General features: G+C 32.4%; 1 protein-coding gene across 1 annotated transcript; it reads left to right on the forward strand.

The window, feature by feature from the left end:
- The first annotated feature begins 1116 nt into the window (after positions 1 to 1116).
- On the forward strand, positions 1117 to 15401 carry LOC139985919 (arginine kinase). The gene is made up of 4 exons (XM_072000819.1): positions 1117 to 1676; positions 4244 to 4409; positions 12426 to 12727; positions 15285 to 15401. The coding sequence occupies exons 1-4, from the start codon at positions 1173 to 1175 to the stop codon at positions 15399 to 15401; spliced, it is 1089 nt and encodes a 362-aa protein (XP_071856920.1). The 5' UTR covers positions 1117 to 1172.
- The last annotated feature ends 4346 nt before the right edge of the window (positions 15402 to 19747 follow it).

Genomic DNA, 19747 nt, shown 5'->3' on the forward strand with positions numbered 1-19747 from the left:
TTTCAGAAAATATAAGATATAAAAGAATAACATTGCGTCCATTCGATGAGTCCTTTGAAATGTAACATAATTTATTTAAAACGTTTTTGGATAAAACCAATAGGCAACAAGTTATGTTAGATAGTACATACTTCTTATTGACACATCCTGTATTTTCGTGCCTCGGATAGATATGACGACATCTTGTTCGCATGAGTGTGATGTAATACTGCGACTTGGTATTCTTTGCCTGTTTCCATGTCTATTTGCGTGGATGAATGTCGAGTAAAGTGAGAAAGAGAATGCGTTCTATCTTTATTCATTTTTTAAAGAGTCTTTCAGAGTTTTTTTAAATTTGAAAATACTGAATGATTGTAATGGAAGCAAAAGCTTTCTTTGTAAAAATTAGAAGGAATTGACTGCTATTTTAGAAATTTACCGTACATTTCCATTAGATATTACGGATGTTGTAGATTTTGTAAATCCTCATTAGATTTTGGATATTTTCTAGATCCTATAAATCTTATAGGGAGATCTCGTAGAAATCTTGCAGATCTTTTCGCTCTCATTGATGAATCTTGTAAATATCTAGATTTAGTACACACACGTAGATCTCGCAATGTTATCCGTAATGAATATTCAGATTGTAGGATTTCCAACTTTTTCCTGCTATGCATAATCTTTTACTGATTTTGGTGTGATTAAAAACGTAAACTCTCTCTATCCTCTTTATTTAAAAAAACAGTCACATTATATATACCATGTATTAAAAAGGAATCAGATAATAAAACTCTTTTCTTTCTCGTTCTATATTCCACTCCTATTTTGTTTTTAAATATCCATTATCTTACTAATTACAATACAATTTCCTTGTTTTTCCTTCTGTCGTACGAACGTCAAAGAGTTGAATCATACGGAAATACTACTTGCCAACTTTCCTTATATAAAACATCTCTTCTCGCACCGGGTGACAAAATATCCCAAAAATTTCATCATCCGTTTCGCAAAGCTGTTGCTATTAAATTACCATGTTAGAACTTCCAACAACAATAAAACTCGAATTATACTTACAACTACGCTCCGACGCTATAATCCTAGCCCCTTATCCCTATTCCCTAAAACCATTTTCAGAACCAAATCCTTCGTCACTTTCCTTCTCCAACCCGGGCCAAGAGTAGCTACCCTAAAGCAAGATGTGCGACAAACGGTTGTGTGCCTGCGAGAAGAAGACGATGCCGGGTTTCATGAACCCGAACGACGAGCGTTTGAAGGTCCTCGAACAAGCGTATGCGGAGTTTGCTCAAATCGATAGCAGGTCGCTATTGAAGAAACATTTAACGCAGCAGGTGTTCGATACGCTTAAGACACGCGTAACGAATACCGGCTCCACTTTGATGGACGTGATCCAATCGGGTTTAAAGAATCCAGACTCTGGCGTTGGTGTTTACGCGCCTGATCAGAACGCTTATGACGTGTTCGCTGCTTTGTTCGACCCAGTCATCGAGGAGTATCATATTAATTTCACATCGAGCGACGTCCATCCGGATTTGGATTGGGGAGAACCGGAGCAACTAGGAGATCTCGATCCTGAGAGACAATTCGTGATTTCGACGAGAATCCGTTGCGCCAGGTCGGTCAATGGGTATCCGTTGAATCCTACTATGACCAAATCCCACTACTTGGATTTGGAGGCAAAGGTACACCAAATCAAAAGGTTTGTTATAATTAGCAGACCGCGGATGTTTATTATATTTCATATTTTTACGAGCGTAATCAAACTTCAATTTAAATAAAGATTTAAGTAGAAATTATGTGGAGCTATAATGTTTAATAGTTATCAGTATAGGGAATATATTGAATAGAGATTCGTTTTACTTGTTACAGGACAAGGTGATCAGCTAAATGAGATCATCTAAATATCTATCTTATTTGTGTTTTGTGAATGAGAAAATTTCTCAGGATAAAGTTAAACTATTTCAGGAAAGAACTTTTTCTCGAGGTCATTTTTTCACGCGATCTCAATGTTATCGGTATATTTCTAAGTGGAACTCTATATTTTTGTATCCACCAATAACAGTATTAAGGTACTTACTTAATACAAAAAGTATTAAGGTACTTGCGTCTGAGAAGTTTATAAGATATGTTAACCTTGATTCTGTAACACTTAATGTGCGAAAAACAAGAAAAAACGTAAAGTAATACTCCAGTATTTATGTTTTCCTTGTCTTTCGTACACTACATTTGATGAAATTAAAATCGAAATATGTTTTAAACCGCATTTTCCAACATAAGTACTTTAATACTTTTGTATAGAGAATAAAAAATCACATCTACCAGCGTAAAAAGATACATAGGGTTCTATTTAAAAAAATACCGAGGAAATCTCCTAAAAAAGATAAACTCGAGAAAAATTTTTTCCATGTATCATGGAATTCCATGTACCTTTTGAAATAGTTTAACTTTGTCCGGAGAACTTTTTTCAAACAATCGTAAATAAGGCAGATATTTAGGTGGTCTCATTTAGCTGAGACACTTTGTTATATTATAACAAATACTTTGGACATTTTATATAATTTTTCGTGGTACGTATATTCTATATATTCTTGTTTGTAATTGCGAATGTTTCTGCAATTTTACATTTTCGTGAACATAAGTATAAAAATAGGATCTAAATAGACATTCGTTTCACTTATTAAATATCACGAAACTGTACTTTGGATATTTTGTATAACTTTACACGGTATATTCTATGTATTCCCGCATCGTAAAACTACCCATAAACCAAGCCTATTAAATTACCTACATTTTGTAATTCGAACAGAGATTTGTAATATGAACTTGGTTTATAATTGTGGAACAGTCGCTGAAAGGAAAATCATTAAGCCTTTGGATTTTCGTTTTGCATGGTAGTGGTAAAAAGCAATTTCGAGTTTTTTAGAAAGCGTAAATTCATGGAACAGGAGATAAAGTGTAGACGACTAATGCGCACAATGTTTTTCAGTTTTTGGAAATCGAAAGAAAGACCGGAGTTAAGTCGTAACATGTAGCTCATACACGGGATTTAAAAAATATAGAAAATCAACAAAGGGTAGTACTGTTAATAGCATTTTGTTAAAAAACGATATTAATATCGTACTCGAATTTAGTAATAGAATGAAAATTGTACGAATATTGTGCATATTCATTGTGCCAAAGAGAATGCCGTAGAATTTCCAACGTTTCAAAAAAAAAAAAAAAAAAAAAAAGTACGGGAAACGAAGGAATGTAGATTCCTGTTCAGTTTTATGCGAGCTACACAGCAGACAAATAATATACTTCCTGATACAATGCAGGCGAACAACCTGAAGTGTTCAAACGGTTATTTCATATATTATTTCGCATGAAGCGAGAATATGGGTAAATTGCATGATTAGTTTTAGTGTTTGTAATACGGACACCATTTTTCCATGGTAAACGATGTAAAGAGGAAAGCAGTTTAGATCGTGGTTTTATTAATTGGATATTAAGATTTTGGATATTAAAATTTTCTAGAATTTTTACATATGGGGGAATAAAACAGACAGAAGATGAATTCTGTTTTTAATTTTTGCTACTGTAATTTTATTCCAGCGTTACATTCATAACTTAATGTCGATAAAAAAAGTAATGAAATTTGCAACACTTTTATTCGTTTTCGCGTAAAACTGAATTCCACATTTGTACACCATAAACATCTATAAGCAAGACCCCTATTTAAACTCATTTTTCTTCCAATTCTGCTTACCAAACGCGAACAAAAAGGGAGCGAAGTAAACCCTTCAGCTAGCCTTCGTTCAATTCGTCAACGCGCCAACGAAAAAATCCATTAAAAAGAAAAGAAAAAAAGGAAAAAAGAGAAAAAGAGGAGAGGACTGGTGGGAAGAAAGAAGGAAAATAACCCGGAAGAAAGGGTAAAAAAACACAGAGAGATAGAGAAACGGAAGAACAAGGTCTATGTCTTTACGGTTATACGGTTGGTTAACGCGTTAGAAAAGTTAAATCAAGCCGCACAATGTGCACGTAGCTAATTGATTTCTGCTGGCACGAAAAATCCCCTCGTTTCATTAAAGCGTATAATTGCTTTTTATAATCGCGTTTTACCCGCTTTGTTGTCGACTAGAGACAACTTGACTATATAAATCGCCACGAAAAAACTACTGCGATCGCCTTTTCCAATCTATTTACGCAGCGTATCTCTTCCGTTATACTTTCGTTTCTCTCAGTTCGTTCTTTCTTTCATCTTCAGGTACAGCAAGCCTTACGCTCGTTAGATGGCGAACTGAAAGGGACTTATTACAGTCTGGCCGCGATGGACAAAGAGACGCAACAACAACTGATAGACGATCACTTCCTGTTCAAGGAGGGTGATCGATTTTTAGAGGCAGCCAACGCCAATAGGTTCTGGCCAAGCGGTGAGTAATGATCGTTCCCCTTTTATACCTCTGCGCTAACTTTCCTCAAACTTTAGCAGATCGATCGCCATAGCTTTTAAACCTGTCTGAAATTTATCTTCCGTCACTGCCTTCGTCGAATCTTGTTGTGGGAATAGTATCCTCGAAAAGTGATTCGACGATGCTTCGGCTCCAGGACGCAGATTAATGAGCCTGATGGAGTCGCAACTTTTAATTTTATTTAAGCACGATCCGCGCCAGATGCGCCCTTCAGAGTGTCGGTAATTAGATCGTAAGCTGGAGCAAAGGTGCTTTGTGAGGATATTTGTTTGGGCTTATTATGCTTCTTTGTCTACTCCACGATACTTCTACAAAAAGCTAATCAATTTTCAATCTAACACTTTTCTGATCATTCTTAAGTCACGTGGAAACCTTGGTAATTGGACAATTTTTTTATTCCTTTTTCATTTCGAGGAGGAACTTAAACGAAGGCGGCTTACGATGGATTACATTACTTGATATTTCGTGCTTTCGACAGTGATCTCATTTATCGAAGATATAGAAGACATTTCAATCGAAAGACGGACAGTTACTTTGGAAAAATTTGTAAACTGTTTCAAAGGACATTCAAATAGCTTTGGAAATAGAGATTCTTAAACTGCTGTACAGAATGTTTTTAACTCTTAGCAATAGTCAAAATATCGTTCTCGTGTATTTGGTATGTCGTTTCATGGTGTATCAAATAGTAGGAGGCTCGATGTACTGCGATAAATAGTACATAATATAGAAAGTGTACTAAATAGTAAGGTATATTCGTAAAATATCATTTCCTCGAATAAAACTTTAATCGGGCGATTTCTTTGAAATATAAAGGTATTTAATCAAAATAATTTCCACGCTATTTCAATTTTTCCATAATCATCATGAAATGTTAAATTTATGTTATCGACAATATTTGCAACACATTTCCCGTGTTTATAATAAAGAAGGATATTAGACGAATATTTTGATGATTTGTGAAAAGCAATAACGATAATAAAAATCTTGTTTGCATTCAATACGCGTGTATTATAGCAAATTTCTTTTTCAATGTGGGTAATAATGACGGTAATAATTGACAATAAGAGAAAATGTAATGGGCGATATTAAGCAATCAAACGCCGGGGAAACGAGCTGTTTCATATGAACTAGGCTAATACAATGTAAGTTGTTTAATAGGAATTGAGGTGAGTGAATTCAAAATAACCTGAAATCGTTCGCGAAGCAATTCTCTTAATCTGTGCTCCCAGTTAGCTTTAAACTTGAAATTACTTCTAAGCATCTCCATTCTCCTTATACATTAACCCTCCATTCGTTGTTCTAAAAATTTTTCTCTGCTTAATTCTAGGTAAGCGCAAACTAGACAATGTTCGAGGAAAATGAAAGTATAGCGTACGAATAAATAAATTTGACCAATCCGATGACTAATCAGGAATATATATTAAATTATGATATTCACTATGCACATTTTACCATTTGTTCTCCCTATGAAACTTCAATTTACCATTTATTCTTGCTAAATGTATGAAAATAGTAAACATTAAAAGTTCATAGCGTTCAAGTAATTTAACAAATAAATGAACGATGTAAGTGCCAAAAATAAAAGAAAAATATATTTCTCATTTTTATTTGAATTTATATTTTTTAAATTTTTAACATTCACTTCGGCATAATAAGTAATTAATATCGTAATACTAATACTAAGTTTAACATTAATATTGAATTACAGTACATAAATACATTAATATAATATACAGCGTATTATAACATTAGCATCAATACCATTATAACAAAGTATTAGTATTCTTTGTACTGAATCAGACTAGAAAACGTTGTCAACGATACAGGACAATTATTCCATTCTGAGATTATAATCGTATTCGAGGCAATAATCGGTTAATTGATTTTCCGTGGGAAAATTTCGATTCGTCTTGTTCGCCGGCTTGAGGATCATCGCAGTTCGAGTAAAACATTCAATTACAATGCCGCAAGTTCCTTCAGCTCGTTTGAAAACATTAATCCACGGTAAGCCGAATGTTCGAAATTGGGCGGTTCAAGTTTAAACGAAGATTAAACCGAAAGTTTCTGGGATTAGAGGGAACCCGTTGGTAGATGGGTTAGCGAAATGGCGGCTTGACAAGTGTCATGACCGGTCCAGCTGTTTGTTGATTTTCATCGCGATTCTCTCTTGCCCGTATAAAAACAGTTCAATGCTTCCAGTGGATTTTCAATCAATCATCCTGAGGACCGTAAAAACGGGCCGTTTCACGGGATAAATTGTAAAAGGGCGGAATCTGATTTAAAACGAAAATATCGTTAAACGGCGGGATTGTTATTTACTGGATTTGATATAAAAACACGTTACGATAAAGATCGTTATTTATATTTTTCGGTCTATTTGTAGTTAGTTCGGAAAAGTATTCGGTTTTGATTAAGTTACGTGGTCTGCAGAGAATGATAAAAGGCTCGAGTTATTCAGAATAGAGCGAGAACTGTTGCCTCGAAATGCAGAAACGAAAGTTTTCTAAATATGTAATCCGTATATTTTTGACGAACTAATTTGTGGTACATTCACGATGGAAATTAGTATATTTTCATAGAAGCCTCGAAGTAGATTTTGCACCTGTTACTTTTATTCGATCTCTAATTTGTTGGTATTTCACAGAACAGTGGTTTCCGAGCGGTCAAATTGGCCGAGAGTTTCCTCTCCGTTTTGATAGCGAGTATCTCACTATGTTTTATATATAGCGTTTCCTACATATAAAACGTAATAATATTGGCCATAAAATTTAGAAGCATCTAGTACTATTATACTACTTACCGAAAGAAGCAATAAGGTCTCAAGTCCTAACAAACGTGGGACCAAGTAACTGTTCGTTTCGGACCTATAAGATGTTTTTCACTTTGAGTCTTTAAGACAATACTTAAACGCAACGTTTTCCAGAAGGTAGTCTCGTTTGTCCAACTTAAATCACTTGGACCTCTATCTGCGAGAACATTAAAAAATTATAGTATATAGAAAGAAGAGAAATAAGCTGCTATCAAGAAATAAGTGAAATGCCAGTGATTTTTGAGCATGTGCATGTTTCTATGAAAAAACAACGTGGAAGTGTGTGCTGAAATGAACAGGGGTATATTCAAAATATGCGGCAGAGGTAATGTATCACTAACAAAGACATCTCGTAACTCCGAAATGAATGGTTTTCCGACTCGTGTTTATGAAGACATTGTTTGCTTGTTTTAATGAATACTACATACCCCTAAAGCTTGTCCCTAATATTTTAGGAAACTATATATAGTATTCATAGCTTGTAATTTTTCAATAATATTGTATTGATACGTGGAATAATACGCATAACTATCATTGTATATATTACGAGTTGTAGTACCAGCGAGACTTTCGAGTCCAGAGGCCTAAATATCGAGTTCACAGAATGGGAATGCTGAATTCGCCAACTCCGCAGTGTCCAAGATCTTACACTTCTATCATGATGAACAATTCATTCCCCAGTAAAGTGAAATGCAGAAGATTTATAATTGGTAGAATTAACAGCGCGACAACGAAAAACTAACGCTTTTCGAATATCTAATGGTAGAACCTGCAGTGCGCAGTCAGAAGCATCAAAACTTCGAATATCTTTCTATATTTCTATAAATTAAATTAAAAATCAACTCATCCCCTTGAGACGAAAAATCTCATTTCTATGATTCAGAGTTTAATTAAAAATCTTAAAAGCTCAACGTTTCCTACGAACATTGTCTTTGTTGCTATTAGCAGATGTGATTTCAAGTTCCAAGAGTTCTATGGAAATTCAAAACTCAGTTGAATCGGTACGAAGTGTACAACTTTCTGGGAACTTCGACCATCCTAATTCTTCACAGAGTTAAAGATTATCGTCGGTCTGAATCGAAATACAAACCGAAGGTATTGGCATTCTTGTGGGTCCCCGTAGCTTGCCAGAAAGCCGACGAAGGGTTCCGTGATTAAATGAACTTGCATTAGCGATTTTCATCATGATGGCCTTGGGAAATCTCTTTGCTGCTGAGATTAAACGGCTCAAAAGGGTTAAGGTATATTAAAGAGACTAGGCCATGTACAAGAGAGAATCAGCCGCCATTCGAAGGGAGTTTTCAAAGCTAATCAAAGAGGTTTCCTCCTCTTATCGTGAATACCTCGTCAATGTAACTTATTGCATTTTAGCACGGTCTTCGTCAACACAATTGCTGATTATATTATCATAAACTGTCAACGCGAGCGCGTATTGTGGTAGAAAGTCTTTAACTTTGTCCTTCAGTATTTAACACTGAGGTGTTTTCTACAATACGATAGAGTCTCTAAGTGTGTTTCTTCCGAGTAAACGCTATATCTTGAGAAGAAATAATTTTAGGCGGCAAATCTTCGAATGGTTACAAAAACACCACTTGACTTGGTAGGGACTTGGTGATCGGAAACGTTTCTTAAGATGTGTAAGAACTGTAAATACGATTTTTTAAGAAATATTGAATTTAATTCTAAAGTTGCAATATCTCGTTATTTCGAGAAATATTGATTATGTGATTCAAAATAATTGATACTCCAGCTTCTTTAAATAATTTTTTGTTGTCGCCCCCCCCAGACTTAACTAATAATTTAAACTACTCATCATCAATCTTTTTGGAAAGAAGAGAAGCATTATAAATAGATAAATACACATACTAGATATATTTTTTTCGAATAATACATTAAGGACATATATGTACGAGGATTTCGTAGTCGCACGGAGATCCGAGGACCACCGCAGGCTAAAAACCACTGCTCTATACGATTTCTTTTATTATCGTGCTCGTATAAAGAAGTTTCTTCGGTGATGTAGCCGAATAATTTTTTAATAAAGTAGGTTTTGTTATTCCGTATTCAGTATCTTAAAGGTATTTTAAAAATTTTTTCTTCTTGTTTCTTTCAAATAATCTCACATACATATACATATTCTATAATATTTAAGGTAACATTATAAATATATTTCAGCATTTTCAATAAATATATGAACCAGGTGAAACCATAGATAAGTAACACTCGAAAAAGAATATTGCAAAGGAATTTTCCACAGCACTGTATATTCTTCGAATGAACAAAACTTCTTATTGTCGATAGATAATGATATCATTTTATTTTATATTTAATTCGTTAACATATTGTTTATTCTCCAAATAACACGATCGTTCGTTTGATGCGCGTGCAAAATTATCATCACAGAGGCTGCGGTATGTTCAGATGTTCCAAACGAATATAACCGAACATTTCATTTCCGTCTTTCGATTGTCCTCGTGCAGATAATTGTCGCTTTTGTTCCTTTGAACCGCACTAGATAACAGATTGCCTTTGTGACTGACCACCGTTGCTTGTTATTTACGAACGCTCGTTGCCGTTCGATCAAATTATTTTTCTCCCTTTCAGCTCACGTTTCTCGAAGAATCGTATTACGATCGCGTCCATTTTGTTTCCATACATTGATATTACTACGTACCAAGAATATTTTTAGTCCAAGTTTGACGTGAAACTAATAAATAGACGCCTTGAATCGATATAGAAATATACACATATTTCGAATGATTTGCTCTATGATCTCAATCGTAAGATATGACAGCGTATACAGGGTGATTCATTATGAACTTTTGATGTGATTGTCTTCCGAGTTACGTTTGTTATACATGTACTTGTCATTCGAAGAATTATTTCCTCTATAATTCAAATTGTAAGGTAAGGAAGCATGCATGAGGGGCTCCATTATAATCTTACGATGTGCTTGTCTTTCGAATTATGGTCGTTATATATTGGGTATTAGAAGAACTGTTTCAAGCAAAATTTGGTTTTTGCACGGACAATATTGTATAAGCAATGTCTTTGAGATTTTAAGATGATGATCATTTCTAAATGAAACGAAATTACTTGAAATAAAATTAATCGTTTTCTTGTTTAAACGAAATCATAATTTACTTTTAGAACTACATGTACTTTATAGTAATTCATTGTACGAAAAATCAAAAGCCAGAGACAAGAATATTCGATAGTACGCAGATATATTACACAGGTGTATTACACAATACACAGTTTATACAGATTTTTCTACTAAGATTTAACTTTGCGGAGGGGCTGGTCGAGGAATTGCAGGTGTAAATATTACGAAGTTCGTCACTTATATTACTTTCCTTCACAGCCTCTCGATCATAGTTGAATCACTTTTTGAAGTTGATAATAGTTCTATATCTGTTATATCGTATCATTGTCTTAAGGTTGTGACAGGTTAAACGACTAAGAAAAGAAGCCGACCTTCTCGAAGTGCGATTTGTTGCACATAAAAGCAAAGGTCAGTTCTATTTTTATAAAATTCGATGCTCTTCTATCGCTGCCAATGACAACATACATCAATTAATTTATACGAAAAATGTCATAAGTTAAATTTGTATACGAATACAACTTCGAACTTTCCTCTTAGAGATGCTAGCGTTGTTACGTTATAAGCAACTCAAAATGTTTTTTCAATTCCTGTCAACATCACGTGAACCATAATTTTATACGTGTTATGTTATTTAGAAAGGGAGCTAATAATATTGTAGTTTGATATTATTATACTCTACGCAATGGGCATTGACTCAATCATAGACGCTAACCAAACAAAAAAAAGAAAACTATTTTTCCGTAATTATCGAAATTAAATATAATCCAGAAAATCAAATATCCTACGTATTTATTTATTTTTTCAATATTTATTAATTAATTGTACGACTTTCGCGTATTCTTGAAAGTATTTCTAAAAGTATTTCTGAAAATATGCTGGATAGGGAAAAATATATTTTGGAAACCAAATGGTTAGCACAGGCGTTTATAAAACTATTCGATGAATATCCGTACTTATTCGTATCTACGATCTTTTCGCTGTTTTTATGTATATCTCTCTTCCACGATACCTACTCAAAGGGTAAATCCAGTGCCGATTTAAAGATAATCGAATGTGGTTTAGTTACGACATACCATGCTGCGTTTCCATTTGCCTTAGACAACGCGGGATTGAATTATTAATATTCCATTCTGGTTGCGACGCACATGCGGCCCTGTTTACAAAGAACAACGTAAGGAAACCGAGAAATTGCGCGGCGAAAAGGAAATTTTCTTCCGTATCGAATGTTTAGCTCGGTTTTTACGTTCCAGTGCTTCAATCGGATGAATAGAAATTCAATACGAAACACTGTCAACCGGTACAGTCTACTATATTATAAAATTTATCGCACGAGGTGTACACATAAAGCAATACATAAATAACCATTAGCCATAATCAAAATTCACATAAAACTACGTTTCCTCAAATTTTCACTATTATTGCAGCATATCATAATTTTAATTTAAAGAGTTGGAACCCCTTCTTTACGTTTAATTGTGCAGTAATCATTCTCAAAATTTGTAATCACACACGAAGTTCACACAGAAGAAAAAAATTTCTTTTTTCGACGCTGTTATCGCAGTATATCGTAATTTTAATTTACAAAGTTGGAACACCGTTTTTACGTTTCAGTGGGCGGTAATAAGTCTTAAAATTTTTAGTCATACACAAAACTCACATAAAACCACTTTTTCCCAAATTTTACGACACCGTTATTGCAGCATATTGTAATTTCAATTTTCAGACTTGGAACTTCCCTTTTTTTTATGTTTCACTGGACGGTAACGATACTCAAAATTTTTAACCGTACACGGAACTCAAACGAAACCACTTTCTTTCAAATTTTACGACGATGTTATCGCAGCATGCTATAATTTTAATTCACAGCGAAAGGATTAATATTAAAGAAGATATCATCACGAAATTCTAAATCCTACGATATATATCGAATCTCACAAAGAAAGATCCGCGATCTGCTAACTAAAGCGGCCGAGTCTCTTTTCTGAAACTTTAAACTTTAAACGAAGAAGAAACAAAACGCTACCCTTCTTTTCTCGTTACCCACTTGCTATCCTATTTCCAGGCAGAGGAATATTTTTTAACGAGGCAAAAACTTTTCTCGTTTGGTGCAACGAGGAGGATCACATGCGTCTGATATCGATGGAAAAGGGTGGCAATCTGTCGTCCGTGTATTCGAGGCTTGTTAAAGCGGTTACCGAAGTCGGGAAGGAAATACGATTCTCGCGGCATCGTCGGTTCGGCTTCCTCACATTTTGCCCGACCAACCTGGGGACAACCATCAGGGCCTCTGTTCATATCCGCCTTCCCAAATTGAGCGAGAATTATGCGAGATTCGAAGAAATCGCGAACATGTACCATCTTCAGGTGAGAAATAATATCGATCCTACTCTGCTTTTTTTCTTTTTCTACCTTTCTTACTGTCTTACTGGATCGTTAAAGAAACTAGTCTACTTTACATATAAATGACAGGATTTGAATAATCTTCTTTATTCCAAACAGAATTTGAATAGTCTTCTTTATTCCAAACAGAATTTGAATAGTCTTCTTTTTCTATTGCAAAGTTCTTCTTTATTTTTATTTCATTCTTCAATAACGAAATTGTGAACTTCTGAAGGAACGTTGTAATGGAAGTTAGTGGTATATTTATTTCGTCAAGGAGGGATAAAAAGAATCTTTTGAATTTCAATGTTAAAAATGTAGTTTTAACTATTATTATTATTAATGGGAGTCGGATATTTCTAAGGATTTCGCGATATTTCACACGAAGAACATGATAAACGTGATAAATCTCCACAATTATATTCATTGAAAAGAAAGGACTGCATTACAAACGTAAATGAATAGGATCATACGATGTTTATCTTCTTTCACGTAAATGTTTTATGTATAAATGCGCACATTTTTCATTAAAAAAATATGTAATCATTTTTTCCAGTATGTAAGTAGTATGTTCGAATAATCTGAACGGTGTATCAAAGAAATGCAAATTGAACGTACGATAGAATGACTTCTGAAACTGCTATGATAGCGCAATTACGAGGCACATAAACAAATAATTTTGAGAAAATATCTTCAACGGAGTTTCGCAGTTTAATCAGTTCAAATGAATTTAACGATATAGATAATGCGTTTAAAAAATCGATTTCAGATTGATCGGTCACGCGGCCGTTACGAGTTGCAAAATACTAAAAATGGGTAAACAAAGAAATAATTCCACGGTTCCACGTAATTATCATTATCGAATCTTTGAAATGCTAATGAAACGAAACGCAACAAGTATTCCTTCGGCTCGGGATCAATGCTAATCGTTCGTACGAAATATTTATATCTTTTGCGCTGAACGAAGCGGAAATGATGCTTATACAAATCCCAAGTGTATACAACATAAACTATAGTTACGGACGAGCACGTACAAACAAGTACAGTTATGAATATTCCCAGCTTACAGGGGAAATATTTGAACTGGATCTTCGCTGTCTACGGGCGAAGAATCTACGAAACGTAAAAACACACAGTTTTACTTACTACGCGAGCTTATTTATTTTCCTTTTTCCTTTTCAGTTTCAGGTTTATTGTATCTTTTTTCTCTTTCCGCGCGTTTCCTTTTCTTTTTTTTTATTCTATTCCACGCGAACGTGTAGTTTTATTAAATTTCACTGGCATCCCGTGGATAACTATACCGCGATTAAAAGTGACAAAATACGCCTGATTCTTCGCAGCAAATATCGAGTTGGAGAAAGAATAGCGCGTGCCGAGCGGATTTTAGTTCCGAAGCGTGCATTTTTGAACGCGAGAAAATTTGATTTTGAACGAACTTCCTTCGCAGTTATAAATTCTTTGGAACCCTATTATTGAGCTCAGCTTATTTAATCCATCTGTGGGTTTGGTTTATTGGACGGATTGTAATTGATTCATACTAATGATCGTAAGAGTAATATATCTTTATTATACGTGTAGTAACATTATATGGATATATAAAGAAATAAAACACGATATTGGTACTAATTAAAGAATATTAAAATGAACGCAAACCTCGTGATTATTAAATTTAATTCCGAGAGACAAGAATAATATAATTTTAAAAATACGCGGAGTTCCATAACGTTCTGGCCATTTTCATCATATTCCTCTTCATTCTCATTATATTTGCTTTGAAAATTGTAGTCACAACATCAATCGCTAAATTTTAGCTTTCGACTCGAAAAGTCGAGTTGACTGCATGCCACGAGCGTATAATTAATTATTTGCACACTACCTCTTTAAGAAAATCTAGAATATTCACCTGTCCTCTTAATACTAAATTTGAAACATTTAATGTACTTGAATTTTCAATTCCTTGTATTATCACGTCGAAAAATGACATTATACCAAATGTTGCGTTGAACGTTATAATTACATCGGTATAGTGCTTATTTTACTAGAAAATTGACTGAAAAATTAAACGTTACAATTAAATTGTAAATAATCAATATGTGATCGCTTGAATTTCCTCATTTTCATTTGCTTTATTCAATATTTCATTTTGTTGTAACTTGTGTGATGTGTGATCGAGTATTAATTAGCCATTAATATACGCATATTTACGTAATTGTATGCGACTAAATAGATTTTCCGCGCAAAATTAGTAACATTTTAAATTGAAAGAATTATTCGTTCGCACGTTATATGTGTCATTACTCAAATAATTATCAAGTCATTTATGGGTCATTGTTCATGTACACGTGAAAGAATGAAAAATTATTGAAATAACACGACTGGAATAATTTATAATGAACATCGAATAATTATTCACTGGACAAATCATTCGATTGAAATATCATTATTTAATCCACTATCTTGAGTAAACATTTCTTCCATGCCATTTAAGATACCTTCCAAATTCTAAACTGGATAGATAGATATTCTTTCTGCAATATTATAGATAGAAGGATTAGTAAATATATTAGATAAACATAATCCGGAAAGGACAAGAAGTAGTAATATTGTTAGTAAGGGATATAACGTTGCTCACTCAATAGAAGTTCTAAAATCAGCATAAACCAAATAAGACAATCCAAGAAGATAAAATACTAATTAAATGTCTAAAGTAATACTACAATTAATATCGCGAATTGCGACAGTAAATATAAAGATAATTTCCGAAATTATTATATTCTTATTTTCGTTAGAATGTATTATGTGACATTGTATTACGACATATTATATTACGTCCTATTGTAACACATTATACTATATTACATTATAATATAATACGTTATATCATATCACGTTATACTATATTACTATAACAAATCCTATTACGTACTTTATTACACCAAATCATATTACAGTATAACATCTTGCTTTGTATTACGTTACGTTACACTATATTATGACATATAATATTACGTTATATTATATCACGCTTTATTAAATAATGCTATATTATAATACGATATAATATATCACGTTTTATTATATTACGATATATAATATTACGACATATTATATCACGTTATAATATATTACTCTATGTCCTATTACGTTACATTATATTACCATATACTGCATTATGTTATGTTCTAAATATTACATTATATTACAGTATACTATACCAAATTATGTTATATTGCGTTCTATCATATCACGATATGTTATATTACATACCAAAATACGAGCAAAGAAGTGATATCTAACGACGACAGAGGGATAAAGTGGATGAACAGTACAGTTGTCAGTAAGCAGTCATCAGTAGGAGACACAAGTGGAGAGTTGTGAAGAAGTCGCTAATCGAGTTCATAAACGAACAGTAGAAGAACGCACCGACTACTATTTTGACCTTCCACGATCTACACCGCAGTAATATTGTAATACGTTTCAGTATACTACCGCATAATATATCTTAACACGTTACATATATTGCGTTATAACACATTACGTGGTATTGCATTACCTAACAATACCTGGTACTGTAATATGTTATAATATATTACGTTACATTACACTAGGCTATATTAAACTAAAGTGAACTCCATTGCGTTAGACTGAGATACGTTATTATACATTACGTTACATTGAAATAGTTATATTATATTACGATATATAGCATTACATTATATTATATAACCTTATAATGTATTTCGTTATATAGCAATACGACATAACATATTACGATATATGGTATTACGATATAACACATAACGTCATATACTATTACCATGTAACGTATAACGTTATATACAATTACGTTATAACGTATAACGTTATGAAGCATTACGTTATAACGTATAAAGTTATGCACTATTACGCTATAACGTATAGCGTTATATACTATGTCGTTATAACGTATAACGTTATATACTATTACGTTATAACGTATAACGTTATATACTATTACGCTACAACGTATAATGTTATATACTATTACGTTATAAAGAGTAACGTTATATACTATTACGTTATAACGTATAACGTTATATGGTATTACGCTATAACGTATAACGTTATATACTATTACGTTATAACGAATAACGTTATATACTATTACGTTATAACGTATAACGTTATATACTATGTCGTTATAACGTATAACGTTATATACTATGTCGTTATAACGTATAACGTTATATACTATGTCGTTATAACGTATAACGTTATATACTATGTCGTTATAACGTATAACGTTATATACTATTACGTTATAACGTATAACGTTATATACTATTACCTGATAACGTATAACGTTATATACTATTACCTATCAACGTGTAACGTTATATACTATTACGTTACAACGTATAACGTTATATACTATTACGTTATAACGTATAACGTTATATACCATTACGTGATAACGTATAACGTTATATACTATTACCTTATAACGCATAACGTTATATACTATTACCTTATAACGTATAACGTTATATACTATTACGTTATAACGTATAACGTTATATACTATTACGTTATAACGTATAACCTTATATGCTATTACCTTACAACGTATAACGTTACATAGTATTACCTTATAACGTATAACGTTATATACTATTACGTTATAATGTATAACGTTATATGGCATTACCTTATAACGTATAACGTGATATGGTAATACCTTAAAACGTATAAGGTTATAGACTATTGGGTAATAACATATAACGTTATATGGCATTACCTTGTAACGTATAACGATATATGGTATTACGTTATAACGCATAACGTTATATACTATTACCTGATAACGTATAACGTTATATACTATTACGTTATAACGTATAACTTAATATACTATTACGCTATAACGTATAACGTTGTATACTATTACGTTATAACGTATAACGTTATATACTATTACATTATAACGTATAACGTTATATGGTAATACCTTAAAACGTATGACGTTATATACTATTACGTTATAACGTGTAACGTTATATGGTAATACCTTGTAACGTATAACGTTATATACTATTACGTTATAACGTATAACGTTATATACTATCACGCTATAACGTATAACGTTATGTAGCATTACGTTATAACGTATAACGTTATATACTATTACGTTATAACGTATAACGTTATATACTATTACGCTATAACGTATAACGTTATATACTATTACGTTATAACGAATAATGTTATATACTATTACGCTATAACGTATAACGTTATATACTATGTCGTTATAACGTATAACGTTATATAGTATTACGCTATAACGTATAACGTTATATACTATTACGTTATAAAGAATAACGTTATATACTATTACGTTATAACGTATAACGTTATATGGTATTACGCTATAACGTATAACGTTATATACTATTACTTTATAACGAATAACGTTACATACTATTACGTTATAACGTATAACTTAATATACTATTACGCTATAACGTATAACATTATATACTATTACGTTATAACGTATAACGATATATGGTATTACGTTATAACGCATAACGTTATATACTATTACCTGATAACGTATAACGTTATATACTATTCCCTATTAACGTGTAACGCTATATACTATTACGTTATAACGTATAACGTTATATGGTATTACCTTGTAACGTATAACGTTATATACTATTACGCTATAACGTATAACGTTATATACTATTACCTTATAACGAATAATGTTATATACGATTACGCTATAACGTATAACGTTACATACTATGTCGTTATAACGTATAACGTTATATACTATTACGTTATAACGTATAACGTTATGTAGCATTACGTTATAAGGTATAACGTTATATACTATTACCTTATAACGTATAACGTTATGTAGCACTACGTTGTAACGTATAACGTTATGTAGCACTACGTTATAACGAATAACGTTATAAACTATTACCATATAACGTATAACGTTATGTAGCAATACGTTATAACGTATAACGTTATGTAGCAATAAGTTATAACGTATAACGTTATATACTATTACCTTATAACGTATAACGTTATGTAGCATTACGTTATAAGGTATAACGTTATATACTATTACCTTATAACGTATAAAGTTATGTAGCACTACGTTATAACGTATAACGTTATGTATCACTACGTTATAACGTATAACGTTATGGAATATTACCTTGTAACGTATAACGTTATGTAGCATTACGTTATAACCTATAACGTTATATACTATTACCTTATAACGTATAACGTTATGTAGCACTACGTTATAACGTATAACGTTATGTAACAATACGTTATAACGTATAACGTTATGTAGCACTACGTTATAACGTATAACATTATATACTACTACCTTATAACGTATAACGTTATGTAGCATTACGTTATAATGTATAACGTTATATACTATTACCTTATAGCGTATAACGTTACGTAGCAATACGTTATAACGTATAACGTTATATACTATTACGTTATAACGTATAACGTTATATGGTATTACGCTATAACGTATAACGTTATATACTATTACGTTATAACGAATAACGTTATATACTATTACGTTATAACGTATAACGTTATATACTATGTCGTTATAACGTATAACGTTATATACTATGTCGTTATAACGTATAACGTTATATACTATGTCGTTATAACGTATAACGTTATATACTATGTCGTTATAACGTATAACGTTATATACTATTACGTTATAACGTATAACGTTATATACTATTACCTGATAACGTATAACGTTATATACTATTACCTATCAACGTGTAACGTTATATACTATTACGTTACAACGTATAACGTTATATACTATTACGTTATAACGTATAACGTTATATACTATTACGTGATAACGTATAACGTTATATACTATTACCTTATAACGCATAACTTTATATACTATTACCTTATAACGTATAACGTTATATACTATTACGTTATAAC

This window comes from Bombus fervidus, chromosome 1 (genome assembly GCF_041682495.2).
Source record: "Bombus fervidus isolate BK054 chromosome 1, iyBomFerv1, whole genome shotgun sequence".
Lineage (NCBI taxonomy): Eukaryota > Metazoa > Arthropoda > Insecta > Hymenoptera > Apidae > Bombus > Bombus fervidus.